At 40.6% G+C, this 12629-nt stretch overlaps 1 protein-coding gene across 3 annotated transcripts in view; it reads right to left on the bottom strand.

The window, feature by feature from the left end:
* Window positions 1-12629, bottom strand: part of LOC122562015 (uncharacterized) — a 71672-nt gene that overhangs the window by 51087 nt on the left and 7956 nt on the right. For 2 of the 3 annotated variants that reach the window (XM_043714410.2, XM_043714414.2), the window contains exons 3-5: window positions 7901-7990; window positions 6021-6151; window positions 5186-5238 (exon numbers count right to left, since the gene is read on the bottom strand). In XM_043714410.2, the coding sequence (XP_043570345.2) occupies window positions 5186-5238; window positions 6021-6151; window positions 7901-7990 (274 nt within the window). The remainder of the gene's footprint in view (window positions 1-5185; window positions 5239-6020; window positions 6152-7900; window positions 7991-12629) is intronic. The other variant, XM_088000450.1, reaches the window with a different exon arrangement.

Raw genomic sequence — 12629 nt, 5'->3', positions numbered from 1 at the left:
TTTCTGCAGGGACAACAGGATTTCACCTCCCACTTCATTTGTGAACATGCTGCATCTATTTAACCCACTGTTATGCGTTAAGTGACTATACCATATATAAGCATGTGCAGTATCATATTCCATAGACTTTTTCCTCTCAGAATTATAATTACTATTTAATGGATTTCAGTTGAGTATTCAACGATATAATAGCCTGGCATTTCCACTTAGTTTCACTGATGTTTTTGATACAATTCATGAGCATTTGATTAAACTGTCAGAAAAAGTCAAGGTAAATTGAGTTTTAGGTTAGTTTAAATCAATCTGAGACTGGTACAATTGAGAACAGAAGAGAGTCAAACTGTCAGGGCAGTCAGGGACAAGGTAGGACTAATAAATTAAATTGCATTTATTTCAATGCAAGGGGCCTAATGGGGAAGGCAGATAAACTCAGGTCATGGTTAGGAACATTGGACTGGGATATCATAGCAGTTACAGAAACATGGCTCAGGGACGGACAGGACTGGCAGCTTAATGTTCCAGGATACAAATGCTACAGGAAGGACCGAAAGGGAGGCAAGACAGGAGGGGGAGTGGCGTTTTTGATAAGGGATAGCATTACAGCTGTGCTGAGGGAGGATATTCCTGGGAATACATCCAGGGAAGTTATTTGGGTGGAACTGAGAAATAAGAAAGGGATGATCACCTTATTGGGATTGTATTATAGACCCCCTAATAGTCAAAGGGAAATTGAGAAACAAACTTGTAAGATCTCAGCTATCTGTAAGAATAATAGGGTGGTTATGGTAGGGGATTTTAACTTTCCAAACATAGACTGGGACTGCCATAGTGTTAAGGGTTTAGATGGAGAGGAAATTGTTAAGTGTGGACAAGAAAATCTTCTGATTCAGTATGTGGATGTACCTACTAGAGAAGGTGCAAAACTTGACCTACTCGTGGGAAATAAGGCAGGGTAGGTGACTGAAGTGTCAGTAGGGGAGCACTTTGGGGCTGGCGACCATTATTCTATTAGATTTAAAATAGTGATGGAAAAGGATAGACCAGATCTAAAAGTTGAAGTTCTAAATTGGAGAAAGGCTAATTTTGACAGTATTAGGCAAGAACTTTCAAAAGCTGATTGGGGGCAGATGTGCATAGATAAAGGAATGGCTAGAAAATGGGAAGCCTTTAGGAATGAGATAACAAGAATCCAGAGAAAGTATATTCCTGTTAGAGTAAAAGGAAAGGCTATAAGGTATAGGGAATGGATGGATGACTAAAGAAATCAAGGGTTTGGTTAAAAAGTAGAAGGAAGCATAAGCCAGGTATAGACAGGATAGATCGAGTGAATCCTAAGAAGAGTATAAAGGCAGTAGGAGTATATTTAAAAGGGAAATCAGGAGGGCAAAAAGGGGATATGAGATAGCTTTGGCAAATAAAATTAAGGAGAATCCAAAGGGTTTTTACAAATATGTTAAGGATAAAAGGGTAACTAGGCAGAGAATAGGGCGCCTCAAAGATCAGTAAGGCGGCCTTTGTGTGGAGAAAATGGGGGAGATACTAAACGAGTATTTTGCATCAGTATTTACTGTGGAAAAGGATATGGAAGATATAGGATGTATGGAAATAGATGGTGACACCTTGCAAAATGCCTATATTACAGAGGAGGAGCTGCTGGATGTCTTGAAACACAAAGGTGAATAAATCCCCAGGACCTGATCAGGTGTACCCGAGAACTCTGTGGGAAGCTAGAGAGGTGATTGCAGGGCCTCTTGCTGAGATATTTGTACCATTGATAGTCACAGGTGAGGTGCCGGAAGACTGGAGATTGGCTAACGTGGTGCCACTGTTTGAGAAGTGTGATAAGGACAAGTCAGGGAACTATAGACCAGTGATTCTGTTCGCCGAGCTGGGAATTTGTGTTGCAGACGTTTCGTCCCCTGTCTAGGTGACATCCTCAGTGCTTGGGAGCCTCCTGTGAAGCGCTTCTGTGATGTTTCCTCCGGCATTTATAGTGATTTGTATCTGCCGCTTCCGGTTGTCAGTTCCACTGTCCGCTGCAGTGGCCGGTATATTGGGTCCAGGTCGATGTACTTATTGATTGAATCTGTGGATGAGTGCCATGCCTCTAGGAATTCCCTGGCTGTTCTCTGTTTGGCTTGTCTTTTAATAGTAGTGTTGTCCCAGTTGAACTCATGTTGCTTGTCATCTCAGTGTGTGGCTACTAAGGATAGCTGGTCGTGTCGTTTCGTGGCTAGTTGGTGTTCATGGATGCGGATCGTTAGCTGTCTTCCTGTTTGCCCTATGTAGTGTTTTGTGCAGTCCTTGCATGGGATTTTGTACACTACATTGGTTTTGCTCATGCTGGGTATCGGGTCCTTCGTCCTGGTGAGTTGTTGTCTGAGAGTGGCTGTTGATTTGTGTGCTGTTATGAGTCCTAGTGGTCGCAGTAGTCTGGCTGTCAGCTCGGAAATGCTCTTGATGTATGGTAGTGTGGCTAGTCCTTTGGGTTGTGGCATGTCCTCGTTCCTTTGTTTTTCCCTTAGGCATCTGTTGATGAAATTGCGCGGGTATCCGTTTTTGGCGAATACATTGTATAGGTGTTCTTCTTCCTCTTTTTGCAGTTCTGGTGTACTGCAGTGTGTTGTGGCCCTTTTGAATAGTGTCTTGATGCAACTTCTTTTGTGTGTGTTGGGGTGGTTGCTTTCATAGTTCAGGATTTGGTCTGTATATGTGGCTTTCCTGTATACCTTTGTGGTGATTTCTCCGTTCGGTGTTCTCTGTACCATCACGTCTAGGAATGGGAGTTGGTTGTCCTTTTCTTCCTCTCTCGTGAATTGGATTCCTGAGTGTGGCGTTGATGATCCGGTGTGTGTTCTCTGTTTCTGTGTTTTTAATGATTACAAAGGTGTCATCCACATATCTGACCAGAGTTTGGGTTGAATTTGCGGTAAGACTGTTTGTTCGAATCTTTGCATTACTGCTTCTGCTATGAGTCCAGAGATGGGTGAGCCCATGGGTGTGCCGTTGATTTGTTCATATATTTGGTTGTTGAATGTGAAGTGTGTTGTGAGGTACAGGTCCAGTAGTTTGAGTATGCCGTCTTTGTTGATAGGTTCAATGTCCTGTTGTCTATTCTGTATGTCCAGCAGGTTGGCTATTGTTTCTCTGGCTAGGGTTTTGTCGATAGAGGTGAACAGTGCCGTTACATCAAACGAGACCATGGTTTCTTCCTTGTCTATGTGTATATTTCTGATGATGTCCAAGAATTCCTGTGTTGATTGTATAGAGTGTCTGGATCCGCTGATCAGGTGTTTCTGTTTCTGCTGTAGTTCTTTAGCCAGTTTGTGTGATGGTGTCCCTGGTAGTGATACTATGGGTCTGAGTGGGATGTTTGGTTTGTGCACTTTAGGTAGTCCATAGAATCTGGGGGTGTTGTTGCTTTCAGGTTTCATTCTTTGTAGGTCAAAGCATCACAGAAGCGCTTCACAGGAGGCTCCCAAGCACTGAGGATGTCACCTAGACAGGGGACGAAACGTCTGCAACACAAATTCCCAGCTCGGCGAACAGAACCACAACAACGAGCACCCGAGCTACAAATCTTCTCACAAACTTATAGACCAGTGAGCCTGATGTTGGTGGTCGGCAAGTTGTTGGAGGGAATCCAGAGGGACAGGAAGTACATTCCTTTGAAAAGGCAAGGACTGATTAGGGATAGTCAGCATGGCTTTGTGCGTGGGAAGTCATGTCTCACAAACTTGATTGAGTTTTTTGAAGAAGTAACAAAGAGGATTGATGAGGACAGAGCGGTAGCTTTGATCTATATGGAATTCAGTAAGGCATTCGACAAGATTCCCCATGGGAGACTGGTTATCAAGATTAGATCTCATGGAATACAGGGAGAACTAGCCATTTGGATACAGAACTGGCTCAAAGGTAGAAGACAGAGGGTGGTGTTGGAGGGTAACTTTTCAGACTGGAGGCCTATGACCAGTGGAGTGTCACAAGGATCGGTGCTGGGTCCTCTACTTTTTGTCATTTACATAAATGATTTGCATGTGAGCATAAGAGGTACAGTTACTAAGTTTGCAGATGACACCAAAATTGGAGCTGTAGTGGACAGCAAAGAAGGTTACCTCAGATTACAACAGGATCTTGACCAGATGGGCCATTGGGCTGAGAAGTGGCAGATGGAGTTTAATTCAGATAAATGCAAGGTGCTGCATTTTGGGAAAGCAAATCTTAGCAGGACTTATACACTTAATGGTAAGGTCCTCGGGAGTGTTGCTGAACAAAGAGACCTTGGAGTGCAGGTTCATAACTCCTTGAAAGTGGAGTCGCAGGTAGATAGGAAAGTGAAGAAGGCGTTTGGTATGCTTTCATTTATTGGTCAGAGTATTGAGTACAGGAGTTGGAAGGTCATGTTGCGGCTGTACAGACATTGGTTAGGTTGAAATATTGCGTACAATTCTGGTCTCCTTCCTATCGGGAAGATGTTGTGAAACTTGAAAGGGTTCAGAAAAGATTTACAAGGATGTTGCCAGGGTTGGAGGATTTGAGCTATAGGGAGAGGCTGAACAGGCTGAGGCTATTTTCCCTGGAGCATTGGAGGTTGGGGAGTGACCTTAAAGAGGTTTACAAAATTATGAGGGGCATGGATAGGATAAATAAGCAAAGTCTTTTCCCTGGGATCAGAGAGTCTAGAACTAGACGGCATAGGTTTAGAGTGAGTGGAAAGGGAACTAAGGGGCAACTTTTTCACACAGAGGGTGGTACGTGTATGGAATGAGCTGCCAGAGGAAGTGGTGTAGGCTGGTACAATTGCAACATTTAAAAGGCATTTGGATGGGTATATGAATAGGAAGGGTTTGAAGGGATATGGGCCGTGTGCTGGCAGATGGGACCAGATGAAGTTGGGATACCTGGTTGGCATGGATGAGTTGGACCGAAGGGTCTATTTCCATGCTGTACATCTCTATGACTCTATTGGGTTTAGATTATCCTGTGCAAGCTGTATCCACCCATAACTCTATTTGAATTAATCACTATAGCGAGTTTCTAGGAGGCTCTACAAATTGAATTTCTTCTGGATACAAGTTCACTTACGAGATTGTAGCTAATAATGTAAACTCAATTTAAAAGTTGTACCAATCCTGTCTTGGCCTCTCCCTTCTAACCCTGAAAATCCATGGCAAGTCTCACTTACTTAAACTTGTGATATTATTGAACTGCAACTGGAGAACTTGAAGTTCTTGCAATCTATAAATAAAAGATGAAGTAACAAAAAACAGTCATAATTATAAATGGATATGCTAAAATCAGATTTTCAAGGTAAATCACAGAAATAATTATTCTCTTATCGCCATACATTCCTAGGCTACTCTTTGATCTACATTCATCCAGTACAGCAGTAAGAGGTGCCAACACATACTATAGCTTTTCAGTACAAGTACAATACAACTTTGTGCAATGTAATTTGCCAGAGTTAGCTACTAAAACGGGGAATAGATCATAGCAATGGTATATCCTATACACTCCACGATCCCAATATGCTAATCTGCATCACGTTCTTCGTTCCCAAATCCAAATTTTATTAAAAAATCAAGCCTTATTGCATTACTCTCCAAAAAATGTAAAATTTCAAGGCTGGAACACCTCATCTCCTTGTCATTTCCTTGTTCAACCTTCATAGTTTAAAAATACAAGCTTAGCTTGACTTAATCAGCTTCCCAGTCAGTACGTGCTAGAAACATCTACACATAAAGTATGTTATTTATACCAGGTAGATTACTATCCCAGAGATTCTTTGATTGTGATGCAATTTATAGCCAATTGGCTCCTGTTTACAAATTTGTTTACAAATTTACATGAATCAGATATATTTGATTTTGAAACAGGTATCATTAAAGCATAGTTTTTTTAATTCTTGAAAGACTATTTTTCAAAACATCACACGCAAGCAAAGAAATCAAACTAATTAATTAGATTCCAAACAATTATAATATCTATCTTGCAATAAGTTAATCTTCATCAAAACTTACCTGTCCAGATTCTTAATTTTCCTGATATTATTACCATATAATTTAAGCTCTGTAATTTCATTATGGTTGTCCAAATACTCAATTTCTTCTATAGAATTACAGGACAGGTCCAAAGTTTTCATTCCAGGCAACTGTAATGAAATAAATTGCAGATGTTCTGAATGTCCTCCATTCTTTGGATAGCATTAAAACATTATTAATAACATTAAATGTTGCTTTATCTGAACCCGGTTTGAGAAAATTGAATGAGATTTTGCAACTTTTGCTGATGCACAATAACAATAATGTTTGCCAAAATGAATGGGGAATTTCAGAAAATACTAGGTTTACTGCTGCATAAAGGGGTGTCAAGAACTTAAATTATTTACAATTGCTTGTCATAAACCAAAATTGAGAATACTGGAGCAAATTTCGTTTTGGTCCCTGCTCCAAACTTGGGTTTCCCGAGCCAATAGACTCCATCCTGGTTTTGATCACATTCTGAGACTAAACCAGTCTGTTTGCAACATTGGTGTCATTCTTGACCCAGAGATGAGCTTCTGACCAAATATTTGCACAATCACGAAAACTACCTACTTTCAGCTCTGTAACATTGCCCAATTTCATCTCTGTCTCAGGGTATCTGCTGCTGAAATTCTCATACATGCCTTTTTTTAAAAAAACACCTTTAGATCCACAATGGTTCCAATCACGCAACATCTTGACTTTAAATTTAGCATCCTTACTTACAAACCTCACTGTGACCTCAGGCATCCTTATCTCTGTATTCTCTCCTAGTTCCTCAAACTTAATTTCTCCGATTCTGACCTCTCATGCATTCCTGACCATCTGAGACAAAAAAACATACCTCCATCCTAAATGGGAGATCCTTCTTTTCAGGTTGCGTTCCCTAGTTCTGGTCTTTCCCATAAGGGGGAAACAGCCTTTCAGCATCTACTTTGTTAAGTCTCTTTAGGATCCTGCATCTTAAATGTTCCAAACTTGTGACTGAACAGCATTGGATTATTTCTTCACACAGTAAGCTGTGAGAATTTGAGAAACACAGCAGCATATCCCTCATGTTTAAAATTTGGTAAGCTAAATGTTATTACTACAGCACAGTAATGCTAAAATGGGCTTCTGTAGTACATAAACAGCTGACTTGCATATTAAATGAAGAGTGGTGCAAGGTTTTTGTAGTATGCCACGATGCATAATGTAACAGTATATGCTAACGAGGATTGTACCACCCTTTTAGTGGTTTGCTTTACATCAAAACATTCCTTTTCTGATTCTCAGTGAGAAAATGTGAAAGTGCTCAATTTTACCATTTCTATTTCACTGCAGTTTAGCATATTCAGCTCTTCATTTTCATTTTAAATTCAGGGAGGGGTGGTCAAAAATGCTAAACATAGAGAAAATCATTTATTTATAAACTTTGATGTAGATTGTGTTCACATGACGGGATTGCTTTCTCTGACAAGTTTAAAAAGGTCTGAATTCGAGAAATTATATTGTCTCAAGACAACCTCCCTTCTCCTCCTCCATCACAAGCCAACCCCATGCCTTCACTCCACTTCACCAACGAACAAGAATGATATAAACTAATGCACAGCAGGCCATTCAGCCCCGCTGGATTTTGGGGACTCTAAGAGAGTAAATTTTTCATGGAGAATAACCCACTAAATGGATTATCATGAACGGAGAAAAGTAATCCAATGGTTCACAAAATGAATTGTGCCCAGTGATTAAATGATGGGCCTTTGATTAATTGTCTTGGAAAACGATTGCCCTAAGAGTAATGAAAATCATCAAAAGCCAGAAGCACCACACTTATTTCATGACTTTTCAAATAGATTTTATGATCTGGAAAGTATAGTAATGGAATAGTAAATGCTTACCTTTTCAAACTTCTGTAGCTTTTTAATTCCTTTTCCATGTAGGTCTAATGTGTTGCCATTCCTACATCCATCCAATTTTTCTGTCGAAAACTTATAAAATAATTAAGAGCTAATTAATGGAATATCAGTGTTCCTATTTGGGAGAAAATGTGGACATAATGGGTTAACCACTGGCCTTTCATTTAGGATGAGAATTTAATTCAGACTAATTAAAGGCATCCACCCTGTGTTCACAATAAAGATGGCAAGTCAAACGTGCTTAGAGAATTACAACATTTGTGTATTACAAAGTATGAGTGTGCCTTCCTTGGCAATTTCACTCAGAGAAGCAGATGCCCTTTGCATTGTTGATAAGGACTTCCCAAGGGATAAACGCTATTAGAATGCATTAGTTGGAGGGTAAGAGTAAAACAGCCATAATTATGTAAGGATTAGGTATAATTGTGTGTAAGAGACATAGAGAAAAAGAGATAACATATTAAGATACTATTAACATCAAATTTTCATTTATTTCACTCTTATTGACTTACTTGAATGGTATGCTGCAGTATACTAACAAAAACATATTTTCTGATTATTCCAACAACAATGATACTGTTCTATTTTAAGGTCTTTCAGAAGTTAGGAATAATGAGGATTTCAGTTGCACCAAATTGCCCCAAGAGAGTACAACAACTAATTTGGGCTTTTAAGAGTATTGGGTGTGGGAGCCAATGGGTGGAGTTAGGGTTAGAATCATAGAGTCACACAGCACAGAAACACACCCTACCTCTTCTAAAATAATCATTGATATTGAATTCCATTTCTTGAAGTAATGCTTCCAGCATTGTTTGGAGCTCTCTCTTTTACTTTTAGCAACTGGGTTTGCATTCAGCCTAGACTAATCAAATGAAAGGATACCCAGTATTCTAATTGTAAGGCTCCAACATGAAATATGCTCAGGAAGTGTCAGGTTGTGTCTTGGGCACATGTCCACAGCACGTATGATTTGGTGAATGTTGATATCTTCAATCAGGGACTTGTTTGGAAAATGAATGTTTCAATTTTTGAATGTTTAATCTGTGTGGTGTTTCCCTATAATGATCTTCCCTATAATGAGATGAGGATGACAGATTTTGGGAAGTTATGAAAGAAACTGAAACCAACAATTCTTCCCCACCCATTTCACAGAGTGAAATTTGTTACCAAGTTGAAATTTGAAAAACCTGCTGGAGCATGTTCAGACTTCATTAGTTAACTTTCAAAGAAAGCCATGGCAGTTTTCCCACGTACTGGAGGAAAATAACATCAACAAAGGTATGAATGAGCTCATCTAAAGGTTTACAGTTAATTCAACAAAGGAATAGTTCAACTCTTTGAATTTTTCTCAAACGCTGAACTAACTCATCCCATGTTCCTGGCTTTAGGAGGCGGCTCCCAAGAATTTTCTTTTCTCTTAAGCAGCAGTCCCTCTTAGTTCAGCACCATTTGCTTCATTCTCAGGTGAGTGAAGAGTCCAATACATGAGCTACAGTCTCTGTCACAGGTGGGCAGATAGTGGTTAGGGTCTGGGAAGTTGGATTGATGGGATGCCACGCACTCCTTTCTTTGACAATGCTGTAGTCAAGCAATGAGGCTTAATTGTACCAATCCTTCCCAGATGCTTTCACTCCACTTGGAGAAGTCCTGGAACAGTTTCCCATGTGTTGATGGAAATGTTTCACATTTTTAAGAAAGCTTTCAGGGTGTTTCCTCTCTCACCTGGAGCTTGAAGTGTTTCCTCTCTCACCTGGAGCTTGCTAGCCAAAGTTTCAAGTACAGCGTTGGTTTCAGAAGTGTAGTGTCTGGCATGAAGATGATGTGGGGTGCTGAGCGGAGTTAATTAATGCTTCGAGGCTGCGGATATTGACCTAAGTGATAACACCTATGCCATAGGTTTGAAGGATCTTGTGGGGAGTTTAGTGATGCCTGCCATGACAATACTTTGGCTTTAAGAGGTGTACTTTGTCCAGTTCTTTTTTAAATGAAGAAAGGTTGAGACAGAGGTGCAAAGCCAATAAAAGTAAACAGCTTGTGAGTCCTTGGGGTGTTTTTAAAAATGTGGAACAGTAGAAGCAGCCTGAATGGGTGAGGTCTAGCTCCCACTGGATGTGGAAGCTCTTATTCTTCTCTCTGTTACAGCTAAATGCTGGGGCTCTCTTCCTGCTGCTAGAATTGCATGTGACAACCTATTTTTGTGAATTTGCCTTTGCCAAGGGTATATTTATGAGATGTTACAATTGTGGAAAAATTAGAAGTTACTATTTTTTCTTTTGTTAAGCAATTATTTTGTTTTTATTTTATCTATTTTAACTGTAGCATAAAAATCATGTGTGTTTTGTTTAAAGCCAAGTAGTTTCACCAATTGAATCGCATTTGGAATGCAATGTCTTACACTGACCTTCAAAATAAGATAAAGATAGGTCTAAGCTATCTTCTTAATATATTCTGAGAGGGTTTGGTCTGGTCCATAACACTGCTTATGTAGTCTACATCTCTCAGCCATATAGTAGGGTGGGTATCATTACTACTCTCTAGACCATGAGCTTGATACAATGATTGATATTCAGGTCCTCAAAAACTCTCTTCCTCAGGCATCTAAAGCTGTAGTGACATTCTCAAGGAAGTTTTGAGTTAACAAATGGTTCACATCGTCCAAGGCCACATCATGGATTTTGATACCTACAGTTGGGGGCCAAAATGCACTGCATTTGGAAAATGTTCTTTGCCTAGAAAAGTAACTTGTAAGTGTTTGGCCCATCATCTCATATGTTTCATTGAAGATGTTGACAATGGCTTGGAGCTCAACCTTCAAGAATGCAGAGATGTAAGCATTATCTGCATATTGTAGTTCTGGCTTGCTGGAGATCGAGGGTGAACAGGTTCCTATTTGCCTGTAGATTGGCTCCACTCAAGCAAGGTACTTGCTAAGGGTGAGTTGGAGCATTGCAGCAAGGACGATTGAGAAGTACCTTGGGGAAATGATACTTTCTTGTTTGACCATAGTCCTGAAAGCGAAGGAAGGAGACAAATTTTTGAAGGCAGCCGAAACAAAGGAGGACACTCCATAATCCCTCACAGTTCATGGTGTTGAAGGTCTTTGTGAGGTCAAAGGCAGCCACAAAGGATGATGCTTGTTCCTGCATTTCTCTTTCAGTTGTCGAGCGGTAAAGATCATATCTGAAGTGTCCATTAGAGGGTCAAATCTGTATTGTAACTCTGGAAGGAGATCAGAGGGTAAAGGTAACAGAAGAGGATTCTTGCAATAACTTTCTTGGTGACTGACAGCAGGGAAATTACGATGATGTTACCATAGTCAGACTTGTTACCTTTCCTGAAGATGGTCATGATTATAGTGTCTGAGATCTCCTGACAGGCTCTGTTCCTTCCAGATATTGAAAATTAGATTATAAATTCATGCTCATAATGTCTCTCTGCTTTATTATAATGCTGGGGATGGATTCCATCTGCTCCTGATGCCTCGTTGTCTTTTAAGTGGAATGACCTTTCCTACCTTGTACAAGGGTTGTGCTGAGATGGCAGCAAGTAGCATTCTGTGGAGTAAAGTCAAGGGCACTCACAGTGAACACACAATTTATCAAAATGCACCTTTTAGCAAGCACAGACTGCCTCCCTGTTCTTAATGTGCACCTCTCTGTGCTTAGCCAGCAGTCGGAATTGGGAATGGACTGTAGGTGGTCTTGACTGTGCTAAAGAAACCACCCACACTGTGGATGTTGACTAACTGCTGAATCTCATGTGTTTTCTCTACCCACTATCTGTTTTTTAGTTTATGGGATGTCGTTGGCACGTCAGCCTTTAGCCATCTGTAAACATATTTGCCAATTCTCAAGTTGGGTTTCTGCTCAGATTCAGAAATGCCTTAACAATTGCTGGACATCGTGTTCACTCTCATTGAGCCAGTCTTGGTTTTCTGACTGACTCACTGACCATGCTTTGCAGGTGTTGATTGTGCAGGATTTGAACATTCAGTGTCTCCTGGTCACCAGGAGTCGTCAGGTTAGCAGTGAGACACTGGCTGAATCAGGTTCATTTATTAGTGTCTTTGTGTCCTCAGCACTGAATTTCCAGGGAAATGTTTCTGTTGTCATTGATGCTTTGGGGGAGTATTGATAGTGAAGACAAAATAAATTAGGTGGTGGTTGTGCAGCAGTCATGGCATGAATAAAAATTACACATGTCCTTGCTGTCACTCGCTTGATGATGATGTAGTCAGGCGGGTGCCACTGCTTGGAGCGAGGGTGACGGCTTGTGGCCTCTTACTTGTCTTTCAGATGGAACAAGGTATAAGTTAGGTAATTTGTCTGCATCAGGCTACCAGTGCTGTTGGATTTCACTACCCACTCCCTTATAAATACATCTCTCCAGAGATCTGTGCCAGTTTCCAACTCTGGCGAAGTTGTCAAGGAGGCTCAGCCTGTCGCACATTGCGACTTGAGCCACGGACTGTTCGAGGTTGACTTAAAGTTTTTCTTTGGATTTGTCTGTAGCATTTAGTATTGCAAAATGCACACAGAGGATAACTGGTTCTGACCGAGGGAGAACCGAGGGGTAATGAGGCGTTCACCTATCCGATAAGGGGTGTCCCAGAGATTGTCAACTAGTTTGTTTTTAAATAGCAAACCCAATCCCATTGAGGCAGCATTCTTTTTCAGTTTTACCTTTGCAGAAGGTGTGCCCAGCACCTTGT

Source organism: Chiloscyllium plagiosum, unplaced genomic scaffold (assembly GCF_037043375.1).
Source record: "Chiloscyllium plagiosum isolate Xiang-an unplaced genomic scaffold, Cpla_swu_hap1 HiC_scaffold_25, whole genome shotgun sequence".
NCBI lineage: Eukaryota > Metazoa > Chordata > Chondrichthyes > Orectolobiformes > Hemiscylliidae > Chiloscyllium > Chiloscyllium plagiosum.
This window is presented reverse-complemented; position numbering and strand designations above follow the sequence as displayed.